The sequence below is a fragment of the Pseudopipra pipra genome, chromosome 12 (assembly GCF_036250125.1).
Source record: "Pseudopipra pipra isolate bDixPip1 chromosome 12, bDixPip1.hap1, whole genome shotgun sequence".
Classification (NCBI taxonomy): Eukaryota; Metazoa; Chordata; class Aves; order Passeriformes; family Pipridae; genus Pseudopipra; species Pseudopipra pipra.
In genome coordinates, this window is record NC_087560.1 from 11658501 (window position 1) to 11682385 (window position 23885).

General features: G+C 39.4%; 2 protein-coding genes across 2 annotated transcripts in view; one reads left to right on the forward strand and one right to left on the reverse strand.

The window, feature by feature from the left end:
* The window catches only part of BNC1 (basonuclin zinc finger protein 1), a 75345-nt gene extending 60542 nt beyond the window's left edge, over positions 1 to 14803 (reverse strand). The window contains exon 1 of the mRNA XM_064668902.1: positions 14695 to 14803. Within this exon, the coding sequence (XP_064524972.1) occupies positions 14695 to 14745 (51 nt within the window). The 5' untranslated portion in view covers positions 14746 to 14803. The remainder of the gene's footprint in view (positions 1 to 14694) is intronic.
* LOC135420616 (basic proline-rich protein-like) overlaps positions 13632 to 23885 on the forward strand; it is a 35306-nt gene continuing 25052 nt past the window's right edge. The window contains exons 1-5 of the mRNA XM_064668263.1: positions 13632 to 13636; positions 14423 to 15168; positions 15328 to 15443; positions 17338 to 17442; positions 18930 to 18971. Of these exons, the coding sequence (XP_064524333.1) occupies positions 13632 to 13636; positions 14423 to 15168; positions 15328 to 15443; positions 17338 to 17373 (903 nt within the window). The 3' untranslated portion in view covers positions 17374 to 17442; positions 18930 to 18971. The remainder of the gene's footprint in view (positions 13637 to 14422; positions 15169 to 15327; positions 15444 to 17337; positions 17443 to 18929; positions 18972 to 23885) is intronic.

Genomic DNA, 23885 nt, shown 5'->3' on the forward strand with positions numbered 1-23885 from the left:
GTGGAAGCACGGAGCCATTTGATCTGAGGGGCAGGACTCATACTAAATATTAAATTCATAATTGTGCAGTTAAATGTGCAGGTTTGCCTGAAGTGCTAAGCACATTAATTTACATTGTCATTTATGTGCCCTTTTAAGAGGATACTTGTGAGGTGTCTTAGATTAACAGATGTTAAATGACAAAATGTTTATCAGTCCATACAACAAAGGCAGTACAAGAAATAGTATGTGCAATTTAAGTCTCTCTTTGCACAAGGAGACCTCACTCTGGGCCAGAAGAGACTCTTTCAAGACAGGGTCACCATTTATCTTCTATAAACATTCAACCATCAGTCTCCCTTCTGTCACAGGGAGAAGGGGAATCCAACTGCTTACAAGGTACTGTGCCTTGGCACACCTCTAGAAAAACAGGATGGAGGGATAAGGCATGGCATGCAGATCTGCAAATTCCAGCAATCGTGCAGTGGGCACCTTCTGTTGTGCATGTACAGCCCAAACAAAACCGGCTCTGTTAGACCTGTGCTTGCTTCATGTGAGGTCAAGCCTGGTTGTGCCTGCACTTTGCTCCTCCAGCTGGAAGCAGTGGCAGCAGAAGCTTTGCTGGCAGTGGCAAAGGTTTCTAACAAGTGACAGAAGTGCCGAGGTGAAGGTCAGTAGTCCTGGCTACGTGTGAAAGGCCCATTTTCTCTAGTCTGGTTAGACCTGAGTTAACTGAGAACTATTAGCAGAGATCCCTAGGCTGCCCTCATGGTCATGACTTCTGGCTGCTGAGCTGAATATAAGCAATTTTAAAATACTTTTTTCCCCCCACACACTTGTTAAGATATGACTGTTTTGATACTCTGCTCCACTTGTCACTCCTGACAACTGACAATAACAAGCAGTATCTCATGTGCAATTATGTGGCTGCCGAAGACTTGGAGTCCCAAGGCTAGATGTGTTACACCACAGAGAATTACAGGTGATTATATAAAGAATTGCACATTCATACGCTAACAAGTATCATGAGACATGCACGAGAAGATGACACCAGTCTATTTTCCTCACCCTTATCTGTCACTATGCAATGTAAAATCTGACTGGCAGGATTCAGCACCCTTGGGACCACCCAGCAGCTCAGGCTACTTGGGTCTGATGTAAGATCACAATCCAAATTCTTACAGAACATTTTTATTTTTCTTCAATTCAACAACTCACAGAAAAGATAAGGTTGTGTATGAAAAGCGGTTAAGGAAGCTGCCCCCTTTTTTTTTACTGAAGAGATGTTTCCTAGAACAAAATGGGACTTGGAAATTTCAAGCCACTTTCAGTATTATCGTACACAAAACAAAAAAACCATAAACGTACCCAGCTATTCCATCTGAGAAAACACAAACTCCCTAAACGTTACAAACACACAGTTTCAAAATTTATTATGCCACTGTATCACCTCAGGCTAATCCTCACAATATCACTGCCTCTAATTGAACCACACTGATTTATGCCAACTGTAGAGATTGTTAGTCCATCCTCAATGCCACAAATTATAATTCTTAGATTTTTCCAAAATAGTTGCAGATCTAGAAAACTGCAGGAAGTATAAAGTCCACTGACTAGCATACTAGGGATTAATTTTATTCTTCAAAATTGCAGCAATGTATGCTTCTGGTTATGGAGGTGTGCCAGCAGTGCTACAATTAGGGTTGTGCTGTCACTTCAATTATAAACCCAATTTTTTGAGGGTTTACTAAAACTCCAGATTAAAAAGAAAAGCTTGCTGCAGGCTGAAATGTTTTGTACGAGATCTCAGCCAGGGGATAACTTGTTTCCAACACTCTGAAAAAAAATAATCAGGTGCTTCAAATGTTAGAATTTAAATGTGTTTGAAGAGAAAAAAAATTAAAAAAAGAACATTTAGTTATGAATTCTCAGTGCAAAGCAAGTTGCTTCCTGGTTCCTATCAGAAAGGCTATGCAAAAACATGGCTGCAGATTATGCAAGTAGAGAAGAGGAATAAGGATGACAAAATCCCAAATGTTTGGGTGCTTGGTGTTGGTTTTTTTTTTCTTTTTTTAACAAGCAACAAGCGATTTGGCAACTGGGATTGGCCAGATCAAATGAAGAGACAGCAACCCACACAATTGTAAGGATGGAGGAACAAACCACCCTTTCTAGAAGTGAAAAGTATGGCAAAGACCACAAGGACAACACAGCTTTTCCTTCACTTGAGTGAGAGGTGAGCCAGAGGTGTGACACTTTTCACATGTGCACACTGTGTTCCATGGTGTTGACAGCGAGTGTCAACACACCTCAGACTAAGCTTAAACCAAAAATAATATAATGGAAGATGTACAAAGCTGAGTGTGGGCTGCAAAACTGAAGCGAGCAGGCAGTTTTATACTGCCATGATTATCTTGCCATGAGTATCTGAAAACACTGCATCTAAATACATCCCAGCTAAATTTGCATCCTCACCCCTGGCTGGAGTGTGGGCACACTGTCCAAGGCTGAAGACCATTAGTTACACAGAGAAATGGTATCACACACTGCCCAGTCGTGGTTTCTCCATTCTGCTTTACTCCGTTCTACAAACACTTCTTACAGAGAAGGGATATCTTTTGCCCTGAAAATTTATTCCTTGATCTCTCATGCTGGCAGGCTGGTGACACTGACACCTCTTTGCTATTGAAAGTACTATAAAACATATCCATGCAATACAAACAGACCCTTGTTTCTGCATCTCTTGCAGTTTAGAAAATTCCAGGTCCCACACATTCATTTTTGCCAAATTGGCAGTTGCTAGGAAGCAAAAGAAAAATGCTGGCAATGGTTCTGTGAGACTGGGGAACATGCAGGCAGTTTTCCTGCAGCACAGGAAACAGGCAGGAATTTTCAAGTGACTTTCCAGGCCAGAGACATCCAGGGATGTCTACTAATAAGGAAACCAAAGTAACTTCAAGGGGATGATGGGGATGGGCTAAACATCATAATGATACAGATTTTGCAATGAATTTAAATTGGACACCTTGATTTAATTACTTACTGTAGCTGAAGTAACTACAGAGGCAGCACAGTTAGTTAAACACTGGTAGCCTGCACATCTAACACTGCACAGCAGAAACAAGCTTTTAAAGGGGCAGTAGCCAGCCTGAGCTGAAATACAGAGATAATTTGCAACTTTTCGACTAAAGAATCTCTCAATATATGAGAAACAGTTTAAAAACTGCTCAGAAAATAAACCAATGCTACACTGCTGCCACACTTTAGCAGTACTTTCTCTTCTTACAGAGAGGGAAACAGCACCAAGCAGAGCCTTTCAGAAACCTGCAAGGTTAAAGGTATACCAATAAATGGAGAGGTCAAAAGCCTATTTTTACAGAGCACCAAGCCTAGCTATTTATTGCTTTGTACTTTTGGGAGAGGGGGTTGTAAAAAAAAATTCTCATACCAAGACACAAGATCAAACAACTGTATTGACTGCTGTTTTCTGAAATATTCTTTTCATACAACAATGAAAAATTGCATGGGCAACTGCACTGGGGAGCAAGTGAAGTGCAACAGGATTTTGCCCACTAAAGCCAAGAGCAGTGTATCACAGAGGGGGATTCTTGTAACATAAAATATACAACTTAAACATAGAAAAAATTATTCTAAGTTCCCATTTTATATGCAGTACACAATGTACTTTGATCGCACCACACAGTAATTGATTATACTCAGCCCTCTACCAGCAGGAGCCTTCATTCCAGCTGCCTGATTTTTGCAAGAAGGTCCATCAGGGCTCTCAAAGGCAACCAGAAGCTTCAGACTCTGCAACAGCTGAGATTTTGCTCAGGGTGTTTAAGGATCTGCAGAATTATTTTTCCCCTCTCTCCACTTCCTCCATGGTGCTCATTTATAGTAAAATAGGGAAAATGCTGTTGGCAAGAAGATATAAGAATGATTTCCTTCTCCTGCTACTTTGATGATTCCCCTTAGGGGACACAGAACAAAGAAAATCAACACTGGCGGTAGCGGGAAAGATCCAAAAGTCTCTTTTAGGGCAAAGGACACAGGTTGTGAAACAGCTCTTGTTCTGCACCTATTCAATACAATTCAGTTGTAAACTCCATGTACCTCACTACAGCTCCTTCCTTGTCACTGCAGTGCCTGATGCCTCATGCAACAGGGCACCACACAACCTCTGCTTCTGACAGCAAACACACACACACAAAAAGGGTAATTCCCCCATTCCCCCAATAAATGGAGAGTTAACTACAGAAGAAAATTAGGGAAATTTTCTTCCTTAAAGAAATACCAATATTGTCTCAAATTCAGTGATGTTTGTAGAAATTCACCAAGAATTGCTGTCTCTAGTAAAACTTTAACATTTTAACTCTACAGACATGGAATACCTTTCTTAATCCAGGCTTAAGATGGCAAACTAGTACAGGTTATTTTGCAAAAAAGCAGCAAATATCTGAAGTACACGTTGTTTTCTTGTTAGTTCTTGACCAGAAGACACTGTCTAACACATAACACATGGCAAGCTGATTGGGGAAGCAGAGTGATTCGTGGAACCCCCCAGTCTCAGAGTTCTGTATTTGCCACACTTCAGGAAAATTAAAGCCTGGAAATCCAGGAAGGCTGCTTGCTGGACTTTCAGCTCCATGACCTGTATGCAGAAATACTGTACCACAGCTGACTTGTGAAACCTGGGATTATTTACTAGATACACTGTACAGCACAAGTTCCTTCCAAAAATAAAAGGAAAAATTGGTTTGGGAACTGTCAGCCTTGAGTACCAACACCACCAACACAATTCTCATTCAGCTAGTTACATCAGGATAGGCCAGGCTGGGATGGAACATGCTGCACACAGTTCCTGATTCTTTTTGGTCCTCAGTGAGGTGCACTGGCATAATTTAAAGTAGGCCTCCATAAGGTCAGAAATGGATAAAATATTTCTTAGCAATTTTCAAAACCAAAGATGCCTGATCCAAGACTTTTCACAAGTTTTGAGAAGAACCAAAGCTGACTAAAAGGCTGATCGATACAACAGTGGTGACTCAGACACCCCACTTAATTTAGAGTGCTATAAATGCAGAATGAATAATGTAACTGGGAAACTCATGCCCTCATGTCTGTTTGTGTGTGCACATATACACAAGCATGTTTACACACATCAAAAATGAGCCCAAGACACAGGGCTACTTGACAAACAAAAGAATATTCATGTTTTGACAAAATACTACTTCACTTTTACTGGCATGTAAGACCAGGCTGCACTAGGCATATTTTAGCAATAATGATCAAAGCACAGGCTTTCCCTGAAGATTAATGACTGGCTAAGAGGATAGTTTGAGGTCTGTTTACCCCAGCTGGTCCTTAATTCCCAGGAAAAGCATCTGCAAGGCTTATTATTGCTGTAAACTTAAGATGGAGGGAGGGGTTTATGCTGTTTCAAATGATATGTACAACGACTTTTTAGAGACTTAATGTCTTGTATATTAACCAGACTGCTTAACCCATCTCTTAAAGAACTATTCATCTTGAAAGTAAATAACTTCAAACTTCCGTAGCCGTGCATTCCATGTGAGCTCTGCAAACTCCTTTACAACCAATTCATTACCCCCCCACTGCCTCCATGGCAAGTGAGGAAAGAGATACACAAGGATCATTTCACTCCTCATTGAAATACAGCTACATCTGGGTGGAGAATGAAAGCTATTTAACAGCACACAGCACTCCTACGTAATGTTTAGGACAGAAAGCAAAGAATATCATATTTACTTCAAACTGAAGAGGATTTAGCTACACAGAAAGCAACTGCTTGACTGAACAGAAGCTAATGTGTAGCACTCTTGGAAAATATGCATGTGGTTTGTCAGACAGATTGTGAATCTCTTATCCACACTCCTGAACAGCTACTCAAAGGAATAATTTCCCTGATTTAATGGAGGACAGTTCCAGTTGGAGTAAGTAGCTTCCAACCTGAATCTTATTTATCACAGTGGTCACAAATGTCATGGGTCACCAGAAGTTCCCAAAAGCCTGCAGTCAACTTAGAAATCTTACTGTTTGAAATGTTATTCCTTAAAATATATAGAATTCTCAGTTACAAACTTGCATCTTAAAATACAAAAAAAAATCCGAACAGCAAAGATAAAATGCTAAACTTACATTCACATCAAATTCTGGATTATTAATAGTAACTGACCCAAGAAGGGTCTATAGATTTTAAGTTCTGGTACTGTGGCAACCGACTGACAGGTTAGATTCAAATCTTGAAGGTGTTTCATTTAATTGTATATACGTTAGCAATCATGTTTAGACTTGAGCTAGGCTATATACTATACTTTCCTGTATATTTTCCCACAGACATACTCTAAACAACAACAAAACAAGTTGTTTTTAGCATCATTATGAAAAAAAAAAAACAACAAAACTGGATGTTCCAAATTAAGCATGTGATTCAAACAGTCTCTTTACAGAGGATGAATAAACCCAACAGCATTAATTTATTAAGACTCCGATGATCGAAAGCCTATTCACAGCTAGCAAAAATATTCATGGTCTTGAATGGGATTTGCCTAAGACAAACCTGTGTCCTAAAAATATTTTACCTTTTCTTGCACAAATAAAGCTGTTTTGCTATGTAGAGCAAGATTCAGAAAAGTATGCAATGGTTTTGCAACCAAAAAACTCTTCTTTGCTTTCATCCTTCCAAATTTTCCACATCTATCACTGTTTTAAGAAGACAGGTATAATAATTAAAACAGCCTCACTTTAGGTCTCTAGATTCTTCCTTATCAGTTTGTAAGGTAGTGAGTAGGCTAAGTAAACAAAAACAACCCAATGGAAGATGATGTAACAACGTATTTCTAACTATTTATTCTCATTACCTGAAATAAAGCTTTTAAAAATGCATCAAACTTCCTCAAGTGTGGTTTCACTTTGGAAAGGTGTGATTTTAGAAAGATCCAAAGGCTTTCGGGAAACCAAATTTCAACATGTCTGAATTCATATGTGTCTCTAGATCCTTTCATATAATTAAAAGGGCCTTTCAAACTGTGAGCCCATGGGCTTTCTGTAGCTATTAAGAACAATCCTTCTCTCTGTGAAGACTTTTAGCTTGCTCCAACATATCTCCTAAATGAAGGCATCCATAAATGGAAAAGCAGCTGATCTCATTTTTGCAGGAAAGTGTGATGCAAACCAGCAGAGTAGCCTGGTTGTTAGACACCCATACCTATATTTATCAGGAAAACCCTCCCTGGACGTTGAGCAGGGCCACTGCCTGATCATGACAAGACACGAGTAACAAGTCCTGAGTATCTCAAGCATTCCCAGTCACACACAACTGTGGAGACACCAAAGGCAGTGGCAGAACTCCCCTGGCATGTGCTTTCTCAGCTGTTTACTTTCCTGCACACAGCAGGGTGGCAGGATAGCAAAACTACAGCTTTTGTTTCTGAAAAATGCTGATTTTTGTTTTTATAAACATACCATGTTTATGAGAGATGCTGGGTAGGTTGACATTATATATTAGCACATCATTGTCTGATCTTACAACTCATCACTTTGTTCATTTCCTGGTTTATGCATATATAATGAATCCAGCTAGCTGCCTTTTTTTTTTTTTTTTTTTTTTTAATTTGGCCTTGTATAGCTGAGCCATTTTCTCTGGCTTCAGATTCCCTCCAGATGTCCTGACTAGTCCAAATCTACATAATTTTGTGAAAGAATATCTATGATATTGTGATGCTCTTTTTTGGGATTACTTTTTTTTCCCCATTTTTACTACTGATTTTTTTTTAATAAAGTCTATTGGTTTTATTAAAATAAAGCCACTAAATATTCCACTATTCCAGACTTCTTCATACGTATGAGCTCAGATGGCACTACATGAGAACACGAGAAGGCAAAGATAAGATTATACAGAGATCTCAACAATATAACTGAAATAAAATGACCTGGTAATCCAAACAAGATTCAGACAGCAAAGATATTCAGAAAGATAACCCACTGACTAACACATATTTGATACCTAAGTCTTCACTGCCCTTCAGCTTCTATTGCATCAGGTGAATCACCTAGATCTGTATAAAGTTAATACAAAGTGATGCCAAGACAGACTCCAGCATACAAAGAAAGGTACCAGAAAAGCAGCAACTTCACTGCTTTAAAGCAGGTTAGTGTGGGATCCCAATACAGTTCAGGCTGCAGAACTGCTTAGGGAACATGATGTCAGCAACGTTTCAAAACACAATACTACCCTAAATTTCAGAAATTACTGCAGCTTTCTAAACACATTTGACAAAGCATCTCTAAAACCAGTAGTTTCACAGATGTTCCTGGATGTATAAACTGATTTGTAGTGTTTTTATCGTACGTCCGGGTGTGTTTAGATGAAAACAACTACCTGGCTGTCAGTGTGAGTAACAGTCTCTGGTAAAAAAAATTCAGTTTAAAAGACCTCAGTAACAGCATAACCCTACTTCTGTCCTTTAAAATAACTCCACTCAACAAATCAGATCACAAAAAAACTCAACAACAAAAAACCCAGATAAATAGGGAAAAAAAATCATATAAATATGACTTTAAACATACTGGTTTGTATATTAAACACAGTATTTTAAAAATCTAATTGTGTTTTTTCCTCAACAAGAATTTAGCACTGCTCTTGCTCCACAGTCAATACCAGTTTATTAGAATGATAAAGAAGGCAGGAACAGTTCTTCAGGTCCTGTTACAGGATTTCTCCAACAAATAAAATTGCATCCATGACTCCAGCACAAACACCCTTCACTCCTAGGAATTCATACCTGAATTAACACCTCAATTAAAATCCATCAAAATCCATTTCCCAATTTGGAACTTATTTATTATGAATCAGGTTCCAATTTCTGCCTCAAGTGGCTAAGTTACAACTTATTTGAGCCTAGAAATCCCACCAAGCTCTTAGATATTTCTAAAGCAAGCACTATTTTAGGAAACTGAATTGCAGAGAACAGTTTCCCTTACTTTGAAAATACATGACTTTTATTGAAAATAATAGAATTATCATCCAATCAAATAATACATATATGTCCAAAAGAATAGAACTTTACCTGTGAGACTTTACATACATCATGCTGTATCAGAATTTTTTAGATACTAGATACAATAATAGTTAAGCGCTAACAGCTTCTATGACTATGACATCTGTATTCTACCATTATGAAAGCACAATCCCATTTATGATTATGCTTTAAGAAAGTGAAAAAAGCAAACAATTTTATGCAATAAACTTATTTCTCTTGGTTAACATTTATTCCATGGGGATATTCTGACACAAATCCACAGTATTCATTTTGATCAAACTACTGTAATTATAGAATATTTATCTGTATGAGGATAGAAAAACGTTGAGAATAAAATCAATTTTAGTATGAAAAATTGCATGTAAACCTATTTTAAAACTTAGCTTCTTACTGATGTCAGATTCAAAAAGATGCCAAACCATGAGGATAATACACTTCCATTTGATCTCTGTTAATTTATCAGTTCTTTATCCAAACAGTCTTTACTAAAGACAGTTAGTTCACTACTTTGTTCATCTACTGTACCTATTATATTTATTTGCAAATGAAGGACCAGAAAGTACATTTATCTAAATGTTATTTACAAGCACCTTCGATGTGCTTCCAACGTAATATATCATCAGCGCAGCCTTTGATTTAATTGTTGCCGTCACTCATTCCTGTGCACTAACACATGTAGGAGTTCCAAACGCCAAAATATTCCTGCCTTTTTTTTTGTGCTACATACCAGATTTTGTAACCTGTGTCAAGCTACCTCCAATGCTTACAACTTGTGAACAGAGGCCAACAATGAGCCTCCCCAGACACTAAATCATAATCTTCATGTTTTTCGTATTTCACATTCTAGCCACAGTTTCAACATCCATACCCCGTGACATTAGGGAAGGATAAATCAAGGAGGATGACAGCTCCCTTGTAGAGACTGGTACGGCCCTGGGATCTGCCACACCCAACACCCACAGCTTCTGCCAGATGTCTCCGAGAGTTTTGCGGTGTTAACCCCTTCAGGAGTAACCGAGGGCTTTGTGCTGAACCTTTTCTAAGGAACTGCTCCTTCCTTTTTTTGTAGAAAGAGAGAAAAATACAACATACCCTTAACCCAGAAACTTTTGACTAACTAAAAGATAGTGGGCTATCAGTGACAATTAGCAAATCAGTCCTTTTATTTCCTTAAAAACAGGAATTAGAAGTTAAGAGTTAGCACTATACAACATTCCTTCTCTCACACCATGCTGTGGTCCCACGTGTTTATCTTAAAATTTCTAAACAGTTTTATGTTCACCTCTTCAGACCTAGGACTCTGCTTTACCTTCTTGGAATCAGAATGCCCATTAACTGCCCTTCAGCCAAACAGACTATTCAGGCCTTAAATCATCAGAATTTCTAATCCAAAATCCGTATGATAAACTCCACAACTGCTTCTCTGGGTTTGATCTGCCCCAGGGACATAAATTTGCATGCAATTTCTAAGGTTGTGAATAGTCTCTGGGCTTAGAGTTGCACATATGCTTAAGTACTTGGTTCAGTCTGGGTCTAAACCAGCTATTTGAAAGTGAAAACAGAAGCCATGCAAAGAATAACATAGTTAAAAATAATTTTCCTCTGTAAATATTGTATCAAAGGAAAAAAAATGTAACAAAATAAACATACTGAGTCTTAAAAGCACATACTGACCCAAGAGTAGGTAAACAGCAGCCTAAAAGTCATCAGCAAATATCAATGCATGCCACTTCACACAAATGGGCAGAGTCAAATTTATTTAAAAATAATAATAATAAATGGGAACTGTATCCAAAATTACTTGTACACTATTGCAGGTAAAAGTATCCGTGGATATAAACAGCAAGCAACTGGTCACAGCTTTCAGAGTAAGACTGGCCCTTATTCTTCACCAAGTTTATTCTGTGGATTTGAAAGCAGCTATCTAGACAATTTCATTTGTCTCTCCTGTGCAAAATGTGTTCATGTCTCCAGTTTCTGTGTGGCTTTTCACAAAAAGGTAACCCAGCAAAAAATAATGCAAGGCTAGCACTACTGCCAAGGGTACTCATGACTACTGTACTTCCTAAAACTACTTCTGATTTGCTTTCCAATGGTTTAGGATTCAAGTTGAGCATCAGTATTTCTTTAAGTATCTTAAAGAACAAAGAAATTACATTAAAGTAATATAGTTATTTCAGCTCTTGTTGAAAACAAATGCACAATAATCAGGGTTGAACTTAGGCAGAAAAGAAATAACATGCCTGCAACTACATTTCATCTGGTGAGCATGGCACTAAAGTAACTATCCATAGTTCACAAGAGACAAACTCAAATACACTTTTTATAATTTAAAAGAGTTGCTCATAAATATCAACACTGATGGGCTAAGGATTTGTTCTCATTTACAAACTTTTCAAGACAGAGAATTAACATTTCTTCTTGAGAAGGACTTTTCCCTCCAGTTTGTTCTTGATACACGTGTTCTATAAGTTAAAGGGTTAAGTAACCATTATATTCTAAAGAGCAAACTGTTTGCCTTAGGGCCATCTCCTCCTTACTCCTGATGAATTGCCTGACACTCCATGTATCACACATTACTTTTCACTAGGAAGCAGCATTTGGTTCCAGTCATGGTGTAAGAACTGACTTTGGAGGTATGAAGAAATATGGGAAAGACCAAAAAACTGAAGTACATCATCTACTAAACAGTCTGTACTTAAATAGTGATGCATAAATTTATAAATATGTTTGTTTGTACTCACAAAAGGGGCAAGAAATACATAAAAGGAAATTTTATGCATATTAAAATGAACAGAAGACCAACTGTGAGAATCAATATTCTGAGTGACACTTTTCTGGACTAGAATGAAAGAAATGCTAATGTTCCTGAGGGCTTTGCACCAGAAGTATTGGATGTAAGCTGAACACATGCACCTAAACCCCTGGCTCAACTCCCTCTGTGATCTTAGAAAAACCTGACTGTAAGACACCAGGGGTTTCATGTGCAGCTCCCACTGTCAGTGCTTCACACCTCTGAATGATCAGTGGTGTGATCAGTGGACCTCCCTCTCTTCTGTGGGTAGGAAAAGGAATGCTTCCTCACCACAATGGTACAGCAAGGGTGAATTCATACACATTTATGAAGCAGTAGAGACTGGAGAAGCCGTGGACTGCAGGGTATGCAAGGACTGAACATAAATTTTAATCAAAATACTACTGTTAGATGAAGGAAGTGGCCACTGTAACAGGTACCAAAACAGAGAGGAGAGCGAATGCCTGTTCTGAACACACTGCATTCAAAACATCTGGATGGTGTAGAAGAAAAATAAAATTGGTTCTGCAAATTCCCCCCCTCTAGGGAACAGAGAAAGAAGCACACTTCGGTGACAGATCTGAGGGGAGATGGGAAGGACAGGAATAGATGGGGGCCAATGCAGAGGGTACAGAGCTCGGGAATACTTAGCAAACAGTTACAAAATCCATGTACAAAACAAAAGACTGATCCCTCTCCAGTTGCTTACTTAACAGTATGTTTAATGTTATCAATAAGCCCAGCGAGGTGAAGATCCAATGTGTGAAGTCCCTTTGACAGGCTCTGCCCTTTGAATCCTGTCGTATTGCCACGACCACAGCGCTCTGAGTTTCACTGCAGTTTTTGCTTAAATGATAAATAACCTTAAAATACATGTTGAAAAAAAAAACCAAAACCAGGCTGCAAAGTTGGATAAGAAATGCCAAAGGGCTTGCAAGTATGTGTGCACCACAGTTCAGTTTTATGTCTTACAGTATGACTATCCAATTATTTCATTAAAGAGGACAAAAGGCACAGCAAAGATCCCCAATAAGTCAGCATTATCCTTTACGTGTGCTGAGTGAACCATGTGCCTGGAAGGCACATAATTAGAAATAATTAAATGAATACCATAATATAGAGGGTGATGGACTCAGATTGTCCAGGCAAACACAATTTCTAATATAACAACATGGCTTTGCAGACTTTTTCTTTTCCCTTCCCTCAAACGCACAACTTTCTGCATTAGCAAAATAGTAACATATTTGGGATGGTCTCTGGCATTCACAAAATGTTCAAAACTGACATCCAGTCTTCTTTCCCACCTAAGAATTCCCTTCATTGAAGACTTCCAAAGCTACCTTTGGCATCTTGACTTTGAACAATGGCCTTCCGTGATTTATCTATCATAGGTTCTTCTCCAGCTCTAAGTTTGCACACATAGCTGAATGATTGCTGTGTTAGCTAAAATCCTTAAATCCTGCACATTTGTATTTTTGGTTTGCTATCCTAAATGAAATTAATATCAGTACCATTTATCTAATTACAATGGCTTAAAAATAGTTGAAAGGATGAAAAAACTAGAATGAGAATAGGGACAGTCAGTCACTCAATAGCTGAGGAAGTATCTTTTATTCACATGAGACCGTAAGAGTCAGACGATTGATTTTTTTTTCTGTTCTTGTTGTTGTCTTTTTTTTTTTTTAATAGAACTATCCCTGAGATTAAAAAAACATTTGCTATTTCAAAACTGCCCTTCAAAGCAGACATACAGCAACTGAAAAAATGACCAACTGAAGCACACATCAAATGAAATGACGTAATTAAGATGATCTATTTCACAGATAAGCACTTCAATTTTTGAAGGTAACATATGCTGATTTGGCTACAAGAAGAATCGCAAGAAGTGTTCCAGGAACAAATATATTAGGATGTAAAGGGAAAAAAAAGGGATTAAAGCATTGCTGCACTTTCCTTGAGAGTTGCCTTTTTGGTTTGTAGAGATCTTTGTACAAGAGCATAAGTGACATTCACCTATGAGTAATAAACACAGTCAGAAAGTTTGCTCAGGAGAGCTCAACCAGGTTCCAGATTCTTGGTAGTTGAGAAAGAAAAGGCACTCCCAAAACACAAGATGTGATATTTGAATGCAGGAGGAAAGCAACCTTAGACGTTAACTCATAACACAAAAAAACAGTGCTTGTGTAACTCATTGAAAACTCCAGTGCCAAAGCTAAGTCTGAGAATTTACCTTAACTAGCAGAACGAGTAAAATGAAACTAGAGGGTCTTCCAGAAGGCATCTGATAGCAAGCCTGTAATACTGCCGCCAATTTGTTAGTGATTTCGTGTATACAAATGTATATTTCAATAGCTTCCTACGACCACAGAAACACTTCCCTTACTGCTATCAAAGGCTTTACAAGGTAGCAATTAACCACCATCTAAATGCGCAACGCCTAAGCGTGCTAATAGAAAGGGCAAAGAATCGTGTCCTCTGGCAGTTACAAAACAGTAAACACACACACACACACAAAAGAAAAAAAAAAAAAGTCGTCGAAAAGTTAAGGCCCGAAGCCGGCTCGTCCCTTCCCGGGACGGGGCAGTTCCCCGTGGGGCGCTGAGAGGACACGGCCGTGGCTGGGCCGCTCTCCCGCCCGCGCCATTCGCGCTCCCGGGGCCGCTCCGTCCCCGCCGCCCGCGAAGCCTTCGCGGCGCTGCCACGTGCGGCCGGCGGGGCGGCGCCGGGACAGACCCTGGGCCTGGCCCCCTCAGGAGCGCAGCCGCTCGGAGCCTCCAGCGGGGCTTCCCGCCCTCCCAACACAGCATAAGCCCGAGGTCCCGAAGCCGCCCGTGCGCCCGCCAGGAAAGTACTTACGGACTCCGTGTCCGACGGGGCCACGAAGCATCCGACGCACGGGTCAGTCATGGCGCGGCCCGAGGCGGCCCAAGCCGGCGGCAGCGCCCGCCCTGCTCGCGGAGGGAGTGGTGCTGTCCCCCCGTTATTTAACGGCCGCCGCCCCGCGCCGGGGGCGGATGACAGGCGGGTTTTGTCACCTGCCACCCCGGGGGCCGCCCCCGCCCCGCCCGCCGCACCTGGGCGCGCTTTGCAGCCCCCTGAGCTCGGGCCATAGCGCCGGGTGGCGGCCGCTCGGCCACGGGCTGCCCCTCGGCCGGGCCCCGGGGTGCCTTCGCCAGGCTCTGGGAGCCACTTCGGACTTGGAGGCTCCAGGCTTGGAGAAGGCCACGGCTCGGCTGCGATGGGGAGCGAAGTCTCTGGCGGGGAATGGTACCTGGGGGGCGGCTCCGCAGAGCCCCGCGCCCACTGAGGGAACGTGCTCGGGCCCCTCTGGTAAGAGGTGGCCTTTGCTGTCAGTGCATCTGCATAGGAAGATTTTAGTGAAAAGTCTGAATTGGACTTCTGAGAAGGTGTAAAGTGGAAGTGATCCCACAGCAGTGTAAAACTTGGGCAAGTGACAAGACAATTAACCTTTTCCTTCTCTTTTTCTAGAGGCTTCCACAGCTAAGAGGAGCCACCAGTGTTGTGAGAAACAGAAAATGGAGTTGTTGTCTGAATTCCTTTATCTTCTCAAGAAGATACACGTATTTAGAAATAGTGACTCAAAGGTATGGATCCTATGGATCGGGATACATATAAAAAAAGAGACTGTTGCATATTCATCATGTGGCATATACAGAATATATTTGTCTATACTATATACACAAAACATAGGGAAAAAATAACTTAGCACCTTTTTGCCAAAATAACTAGTATCTTTTTAACTAGGATAAAAAGTTCAGTTATACAGTTCTGGAAGATCAGTGTGAACAGATGTGGTTACACCTTTACAATTCTATTATATATATGTACTTAATAAGGACCACTGTATATTATTTTGTATAGCAACATAAAAATATGGTTAGATGCTTGTATGATGTACAGACCTTAAAACCCTTAATCACTTTATGCCCTTTGCAATCTCATTGTCTTAGTGAAAACAGTGAGTAAAGTCAACCAACTCTCCACAGATAATCACATAAGAAACTGTGTATAGAATAAACTTACTAATCAGACAAAAATGTTCAATTAAGTAAATAAATGAAGCATATTACAGCAAGTAATCTGAGGATGTAATAGGAGGTTTTTGTTGGGTGTAATATCTGCACTGAAATTCTTTAATGCCAGGTGTTGTTATAACTATTCAGAAAGGAAGCAGCTTTGGGGGAAAATAAGTCATACTGATTTAATGGTACAAGTGAACTTAGTACTATTCTTTATTTGGTCTTGCAAAAAAAAAGTGGGAAATACACATCAGAAAAAGTCTCTGAAGTTGATCTTTTGTAAATGTGTAGCATATTACCAAAATAGTGAAGTTCATTAAGCCATAGTGTTTCTTCTTCAAGTAAACAGGTCTTTTCATACTCAGAAGGTTTAACATGCATGTGAATAACAGGGATCTTGCATACAACTCATTTTACACACAACTCTCCTGTTTTATGTCATGATCATCGTGATTTTGAAACAGAATCAAAGAATTTTCAATTCTATAAACAGGAGTTTAAAGACTCGTTATTTTCTTCTTTCAAACGTGTCAATGCTCTAAAAGCATAGTGCTGAAAGGCTGCCAAGTTAATAGGCCAGTGAGCACTAGGAAGAGATTAATTTTGTACCTGGAATGAGTGTATACAGTTTCCATTCCATTTAGTGAAAGGGCTGGAATGTGAACTAGTGTTTCCTTTATGGTGCAGTGTTATGTTAAACCCTGGGGTAAAGAGTCAGCCTCTACAACAGAGAGAGTCTGAATTCAGGACTGGGACTGCCTATGGATGTTAGTCCACAAAAAAGTAAATGCATATGGGATGTTTGAGATGCATACTTGCATTTTTTTCCCCAGTGTTTTGTAGAATGCTCATACTCCAAAATCAGTGTGAATATTTGGGAATGCAAATATGTTATGAGCACTTCTGTTTACTTTGAAACATGCATATATTAAAATGGAGAGGTGTGTCCTAGCAACCACGATCTCCTCACTGGAGAGCTCTCTCTGAGGTGTAGCCAGAGCTGTAATCTCCAGGTGTGTTCTTTCTAGTTATCAAAGGAACCTGATCAATAAAAAGAGACAGAGTGAAGCCAAGGCAATGGATCTACTTCTACAAGCTTGGTTAGCCAGAATTGATTAATAGAGGATACTCAGAGTTCCAGACCAGTTTTGGAAACTTTCTTTAAAGGTTTTCAAAAAAGTTGTATTGAACTGGCTTTTGTTTTCCCGTTGCTCATGGTTGACAGTTCAGAACCCCAGGACTGGATTTCTGAACCCCCTCCCTCCAAACAAACAAACAAACAAAAATCAACAAACCATGTTGTGATTCTTAATCACGTTAAGGTATTTGGTTCAATACATTGGGTTGTACTTCTAGGATCCATATAGTGGATCATCCTGGCATTATTCAAATTTTGTCATTCATTATGAAGAAATGTAAGAAGAATGGGAGGGTGATATCTCTCCCATAACTTTTCTAGGGCAGCTGGAAAAGAAGGCAAGCAATTCTGGCTTGAAGGAGTTCAGTCTAGCTAACTGAGTGGGAAAAACAATGCTGAAGGAGGAATTTTTTCCTAAGGAGAACTGTGAGTAAATTGTATTCCTGAAAAATTATTGCTTCCTAACTGACGTTATTGGGCAGAAGGAAATGGTGTAGGACATCCTGAATATTTGGAATGTTAAAGAATTTTCAGAAAGAGCAAAAGCATTACACGAGTTGTTCTTTTATGCTGCATGTCATTCAAGGTTGCTATTCCAGACAGAAACATACTGAAGTAGGTGACCACACCTCAAATTTTTGTGAGAAGATGCACTGAGTCATCCATTTTGTCCAAGATAATATCCACAGGCAGCAGTTACAGCTGTTGATATAACATGGTCATACACCCAGAGATTTGCACAAGTAAACTAATTGACTGTTAAATCAGTAATTGATAAGCCAGGGAAAACCCATTTAAAAGTATTTGAGAGAATGGCTGGGCCTAGTGGAGTGCTTAACATAACACTCAATTTCAAATACAAAACCAAACTTCAGGGTTCATTTTTATATTTGGCTGAGAAAGAAATGTGAGGAACTGTACTCATAATAACGTTTTGTTGAGAATCACTTGGAACGTTTTTCATTCATATTACACAATACTAACTACAAACCTGGATAGAGTATTCTTTTTTTTTTTCAGGATCTTTGAACCTAAATATGACTTTGAAGTAAAACCACATAGACCTATGAAACTTAAGGCCAGAGGTTTCATTAGCTTATATTGTTCCAACTTCAACCAAGATCATTGCCTTTTATTCTCACTCTTGTGTGTAATCCATTAATACACTGCCACTGCAGACCCCAGCAGCCAAGGAGATGTTCTGGACCCTGGATCAGATTATTTTCTGATTCTCTTCATCCTCAGGTTGTTTTCTGTTCTTCAGCTCTGATAACTTCATCATAGTCACTCAGATGCTACTACGTACTACATATGGGAGAAGCAACATTTGCCCGTAATTTGTTTAGAACTGCATTAGAAAAAAGGGTTGTACTTACCCAAAGAATAAAAGGAACAGGGGTAGTTCTGTTGTGAATCAGTTAGCTTTGTCATGTAATAATTACTGTATTGTAACCTTATAATAAACTTTAGCCATAGCATTTGATAAACAAAGCTTGTAAATTATATGCATTCTAAAATCTTTGGAAAATGTGTTTAAGAGGAATGACGGTTCTAACCACTGGGAAAAAAAAAATCAAGTGATCCATACCAGCTGCACATTTTTGCTGAGCCACTGAAGAGTCTCCCTGCATGAATCTTTGGTAGAGGTAGGATTTTTATCATGTGTCAGTATATAAATTCAATAGAATGAACAGCATCTTTTTCTTTTTCTTTAGTAAAATATTTGAGTAATGCCACGGTGACCTCATACAGCTATGTTTTAAGCTTTTGGCATTTTGGCTCACCACAGCTAGTAGATAAGAAGGATACATGTCCGGCTGTAAAGAAATAAACAATCTAATCATACTGCTGAAAATGATATGGTGCTGTTTCACCTCTGGTTCATCTTGTTTCCTCCTGTACCTTTATTACAGGGTGAATGTGCAAGGTTATGTTATCATTCAACCAGACAATGGGTCAATAATGCCATGCCAGCTACAGAGGCTCTGTCTGAAACCAGCTGAGAGATTCTTCTCTCTGTGGGGCCATAAATGTGAGTGCAATGGTGAAATCAGGAAGCCTTGAAACACCGAATTCTTGGTTTGTCACTCAGTAGTTGGCAGTTGGAATGCTGCATCATACCATGGACTATATACAGTGCAGAAAAAAAGTGGCATCACAAAGAATTTTAATGGATGCTACTTTTTATTAAGATGTATTAATATATGCTTTTCAAAGATATTGATTTGGTTGGGGTAGTGGCAATATGTATCAATCCAGAGGAAATAGCAGGAGGCATTTTGCATGTAAGCTGCATGATCAGTTTGGTGGGCAACAGGTCTATGGCTCTGTTCCTTTCTGCTGGCCATCTCTGGAACAAGCGTAGCAAGAAAAAAGTATTCTGGAATTTTGTGTTCTTCTGGTTATATAAAACAATTGAGACTCCTTGTGGGCCCCTCTCTGCTCAGGCAGTCAGAGGGCTCCTTCAGAGCTGGCCAGTGGTCAGTGTACCTCCAGTGTTTTAAAAGAGGAAAGTAAGTTTGAGTCATCATGACATAACTCATGTAACACTTTTTGAGGCAAATGAGGACTTTTCTGACTATTACAGCTCCACAAGCAGTGAATGTCAAGCCCTCACAAATTATATGCTCTTCTGTATCATTATTTTCTTTCACTTTGAGATTTCTTTAATGAAGATCTTAACATGTGGAATTACAGACCAGTTAGGCTAATTTCATCAGTAGGAATGACATTTGAAAGAATTTTAACAGATTAGGAGAAGGAGTATCTAGTAAAAGCATCCTTCAGCCTGATTAGTTGTGTACACATGGTTTAGGAAAAAAAAGAAGTCATGCTTCACTAGCCTTCTGGAACTCTTTGAAGATAACACTGCCAAGATAGGGTGTAGCATGGACATTATATTTTTAGATTTTCAGAAGTCATTTGACAATGTTTTCCCCAAGAGATTAATGCTTAAAGAGAGGGGAGTTAAGGGGCAAGAGAAAAGTTTGCTCATTAAATTGAAAAGTAGCTCTAAGCAAGAACAATGAGGAGCTAAAAGTGTCATTTTTACAGACTGGGGAAGGAGAATTTGCAAGGCTGCAGCACTTCTGTGAATCGAGTTAACTTGTTTGCATAAATGGCTTGGATGGACGTGCTCTTCTGAAAGTAAACCAGGCTCATTATTATTCATTTTTGTGCTAAGAAGCTCTTAACACAGTTTGTGATCCCAATGTGCTGAGCACTGTGTTTGTGGAGTGTCCCAGCAGCCATCTAGACACTGTAGAACAGAAGGAGAAGGGAAGTGTTATTTTCCTGATTACACAGAGGAGGTTCTGAGGCCTGGACAGACTTGATCCCAGCCAGAGTAAAATCAGTTGAGTGAATGTGTTTTCTCAGTCATGAGATGGGATTTCTGATTTGGAGATGATACTTCACAGGAAACAACAGTAAATTCCAAAGAACAGTGAAGTGCTGAAAAACAAAAATTGCCAGCCCAATAAATGTGAAATGTATCTCCAAATAAATATACATTCAAACCAGAAAAGAAATTTAAACTTTATTGTAAAAGCATAACTTCTGTATGTTTCAGCGTAACTCTGTAAGAAATGTAATTTTATTAGAAATTACTTATAAGAACATGTTTAGAAGAATTATCTCTCCATGATAAAAAAAAAAATTGAAAAAAAGGTCAACATTCCTAATTTAAATTTGCTTGGTGCAAATGTAACTTTCTAAATTAAAGCCATATCTTAATTATTTCTATATGTTACAGTAAAAGAACTAAGCAGCAAAGAGCACTTACTTTGGCCCACAGCATATAGAAATAGTACAGCAGTGACAAATTGAGTGTGAGCACTGCTATGTCTACAACTTGGGGTTGAAATATCAAACTTTGCAAAATGTGGACATGACCACACGTACCAAAAGGATGTTCCAAGATGCTCTTTCTGTGCATCCACTTCCCAGAATACTAAGCTTAAAATCTTAAGTGGTATTTCCAAAGGAATTGCCTATCCTGTAAAAAAAAAATTAAAATTCTCTTTTTGGACTAGAGATCCATCTTGCATTCCTACTTACCTTTTGCCTACTTTAAATGCCCTCTTTCAAAAAACGAGACCCTGCCCTTCTCTTTGTTTTTGCGTGCCTAAGAATCCACACTTCAGATACAAGATCCAAATTTACTCTTGCAAAGGAGACTTCATAAGACTCCAGCATAGATAATCCTGATTTACCCAGCTACAAAAGGGATCAGATTCAGATCTGTCATGTTAAAAAATATGGCTTTTCTCTTCCCATTCTGCTTATCTTCCTCAAACTTTACTGAGAGTTCTCGGAGCTGCTCAGTGCTCCTCTCTGCCTGCTCACAGTCCCTTGCTCTGTGCATATAGACGATTAACTGGAATGCAGCTGTGGGAACAGATTCCTGTGAGGCAAGTTAGGGTGGTAGATTGTAGTATTTGGTACTGCATGGTTAATAATTAGGGTATACGCTCTTACATCTTGGTAAACATAAGGTAAGTTTAGGTCATTTGCTGCTCAGTGAAAGTGGGCTAATCAGCCTTGTACTCGCCACAGGAACACAGGGCATGATCAGCCACCATGGGTTACATAATGCACTGTAAATTCTTACCTTCTCTTACTCCACAGCTTGTGCCTGTAAATAACTTGTACTGGTTGCTATGTCTGACTTGTTGAATAACTGAGTGATTGTAGGAACTAATCCATGCATTACCTAAAAAAGATCTTTAGCTAGGGTTGTGCAGGCTAAGGAATTTTTATCTTAACGACAGAGGCTCTAATCCTAGTTCTTTATCCATGTGATTAATATAATTATATATGTTTGAGACCACCATATTCTTTATGCAAGGTGACCGTGGTAGGGTCTTTTATGCTAAAGCTCCAGCATAGACCTTACTCATGCCTAGGTTGGAAGTGCCACACCTCTTATATGTCATAAAGAGGTATCTAAGTTAGAAAAGCTGCTCGGTGTGCTGTTATTGCTTGTGTTATGTCCTAAAGGAACATGAGTCAATCAATAATTAAGCCACAAAGTACTGCCTGTTGACATGGCAACATGTTCATAGATGTGACGTGAACTTAATGTCCTTCTTTCATGTCTCCTGTGAAAGTAAGAGTCTCCTAAGCTCAGTAACAAAGAATTAGAGCAGATGCTGCCAGGGGAAAAGGAGAAAATACAAATAATAGAAGATTTCTTTTATAAAAATGGCTGCCTTTGAACCCTTTGTCTCTCAAATCTACCATATAAATGATCTCTCTCTTTCTTTTAGAGCAAGGACCTTTCCCTAATCAAAAATCCCCAATTGCTTATTGCCAAACCCTTTTAGAAGCATGAAATGAACTTCCTTATGGATTGTTTTCATGATTGCTTCTTTCCCATGTGTTTCACCCCACCCACATTTTTTAATGGAGCTGAAGTGAACACACTCTTTTAGGTTACTGCTGTTTAGGCAAGACTCTGTCTAGCTCCAAGAATAACATTAGCTGCTGCACCACAGGTTAAGGGTTGGCATGAAGGTCCAAATGTGACTTTGTCATCATTGGCTGATGCCTGTTGTTCTGAAGACGAAATAAGCACGAGTTTGTGTGACATCACCTTCCATACACTGGGATCATTTTCGCTGGCTGGTTCTGCAGCTTCTCTGCACGTGCTCCCACTCTCACACTCTCTCTGCTTGCCAGTTACCCTCTTCTCCTCTTGGCTTGCATGTCTTTCTTCCAAGCTTTCTGCAGCAGATGGTAATGGGCCTCGCCAACACGTTTTGTTTGCCACATGTGTTGCTACCTGTGTCACAATGGGTGAGGTTCATTTTTCTTTTTTTCCAGGGCATCTTTTTACTTCTGCCTCGGTCGGTCTCTTGATCTTTCACACATTAAAAGTTTACTACACGTTTTTTCCTTTGGGAGCTTGGTGTCCTCCATGCAGAGGACATGTCCAGTCCAGCAGAACACTTTTATAAGATTGCTTCAACACTGTTTGTGCAACCACTTTGCAGAACTTTGTTATTCATGATTTTATCTTGCCACTTGATATGCATAATAGCTTGAAGGTGCCGTTGATTAAATTTTTCCAATGCTTTGATGTACCAGTGCTAGCATTTCCATGTTTCTCAGCTCTAGAGTGAGGTAAAATGTAGAGCACTGCAGTAAAGCCAGGGTTTGGTTTCATGTCTAATAGTGTGCTAATTCCAGATTTATTGGACCTAATTCTCCATCTCAGTCCATCTAAATATACAAAAACTAATTGATGTATAAAAGCCAACTGTTTCGAAACTCACGTGAAGGAAAACATTAGATGCAGGGTTTAAAATTCTCATGTGTATTCCTTGCCCTTTAAGAAATAAGGTAACAGTTTTGATAGCTTACATTTTATAAAAGTACAGACCTCAGCTGCAGACTACTGCACAGCTGGGCAGCCTGAATGCTGGGTGGACCCTATACCCTTCAGCAAGTATCAATCCTAACCTTCCAGACATGAGATATGTGGAAAACTAATACCTAAATTCAGTGATAAAAAGAGACAGACAAGATTGCTGAGACAGCAGGGTGACCTCGTACTTTATGAAATATGTCCCTTCATTTCACCTTCACTGCTTTCATTTTAATGTATTTTCTCCAGGATCCTATGTGATTCCAGATCTCTGAGCAGATGAACTTTTATTTTTAAACAAGAAATCTTGTTCTGCTTATATCACTTTTCAGATCAATTCTGGTAACAAAAGTGTATTTCAGTAATATATTTTGGTAGGATGAGGAGCAATTCGAGAACTGCAAGGTCTGCAACAGCATCTTTGGGTTTAGATTTGGGCAAAATGTGCAGCTGAATGACATGTCTGCTGTGCCCTTAATAAATAAATTGCTCACTGGCT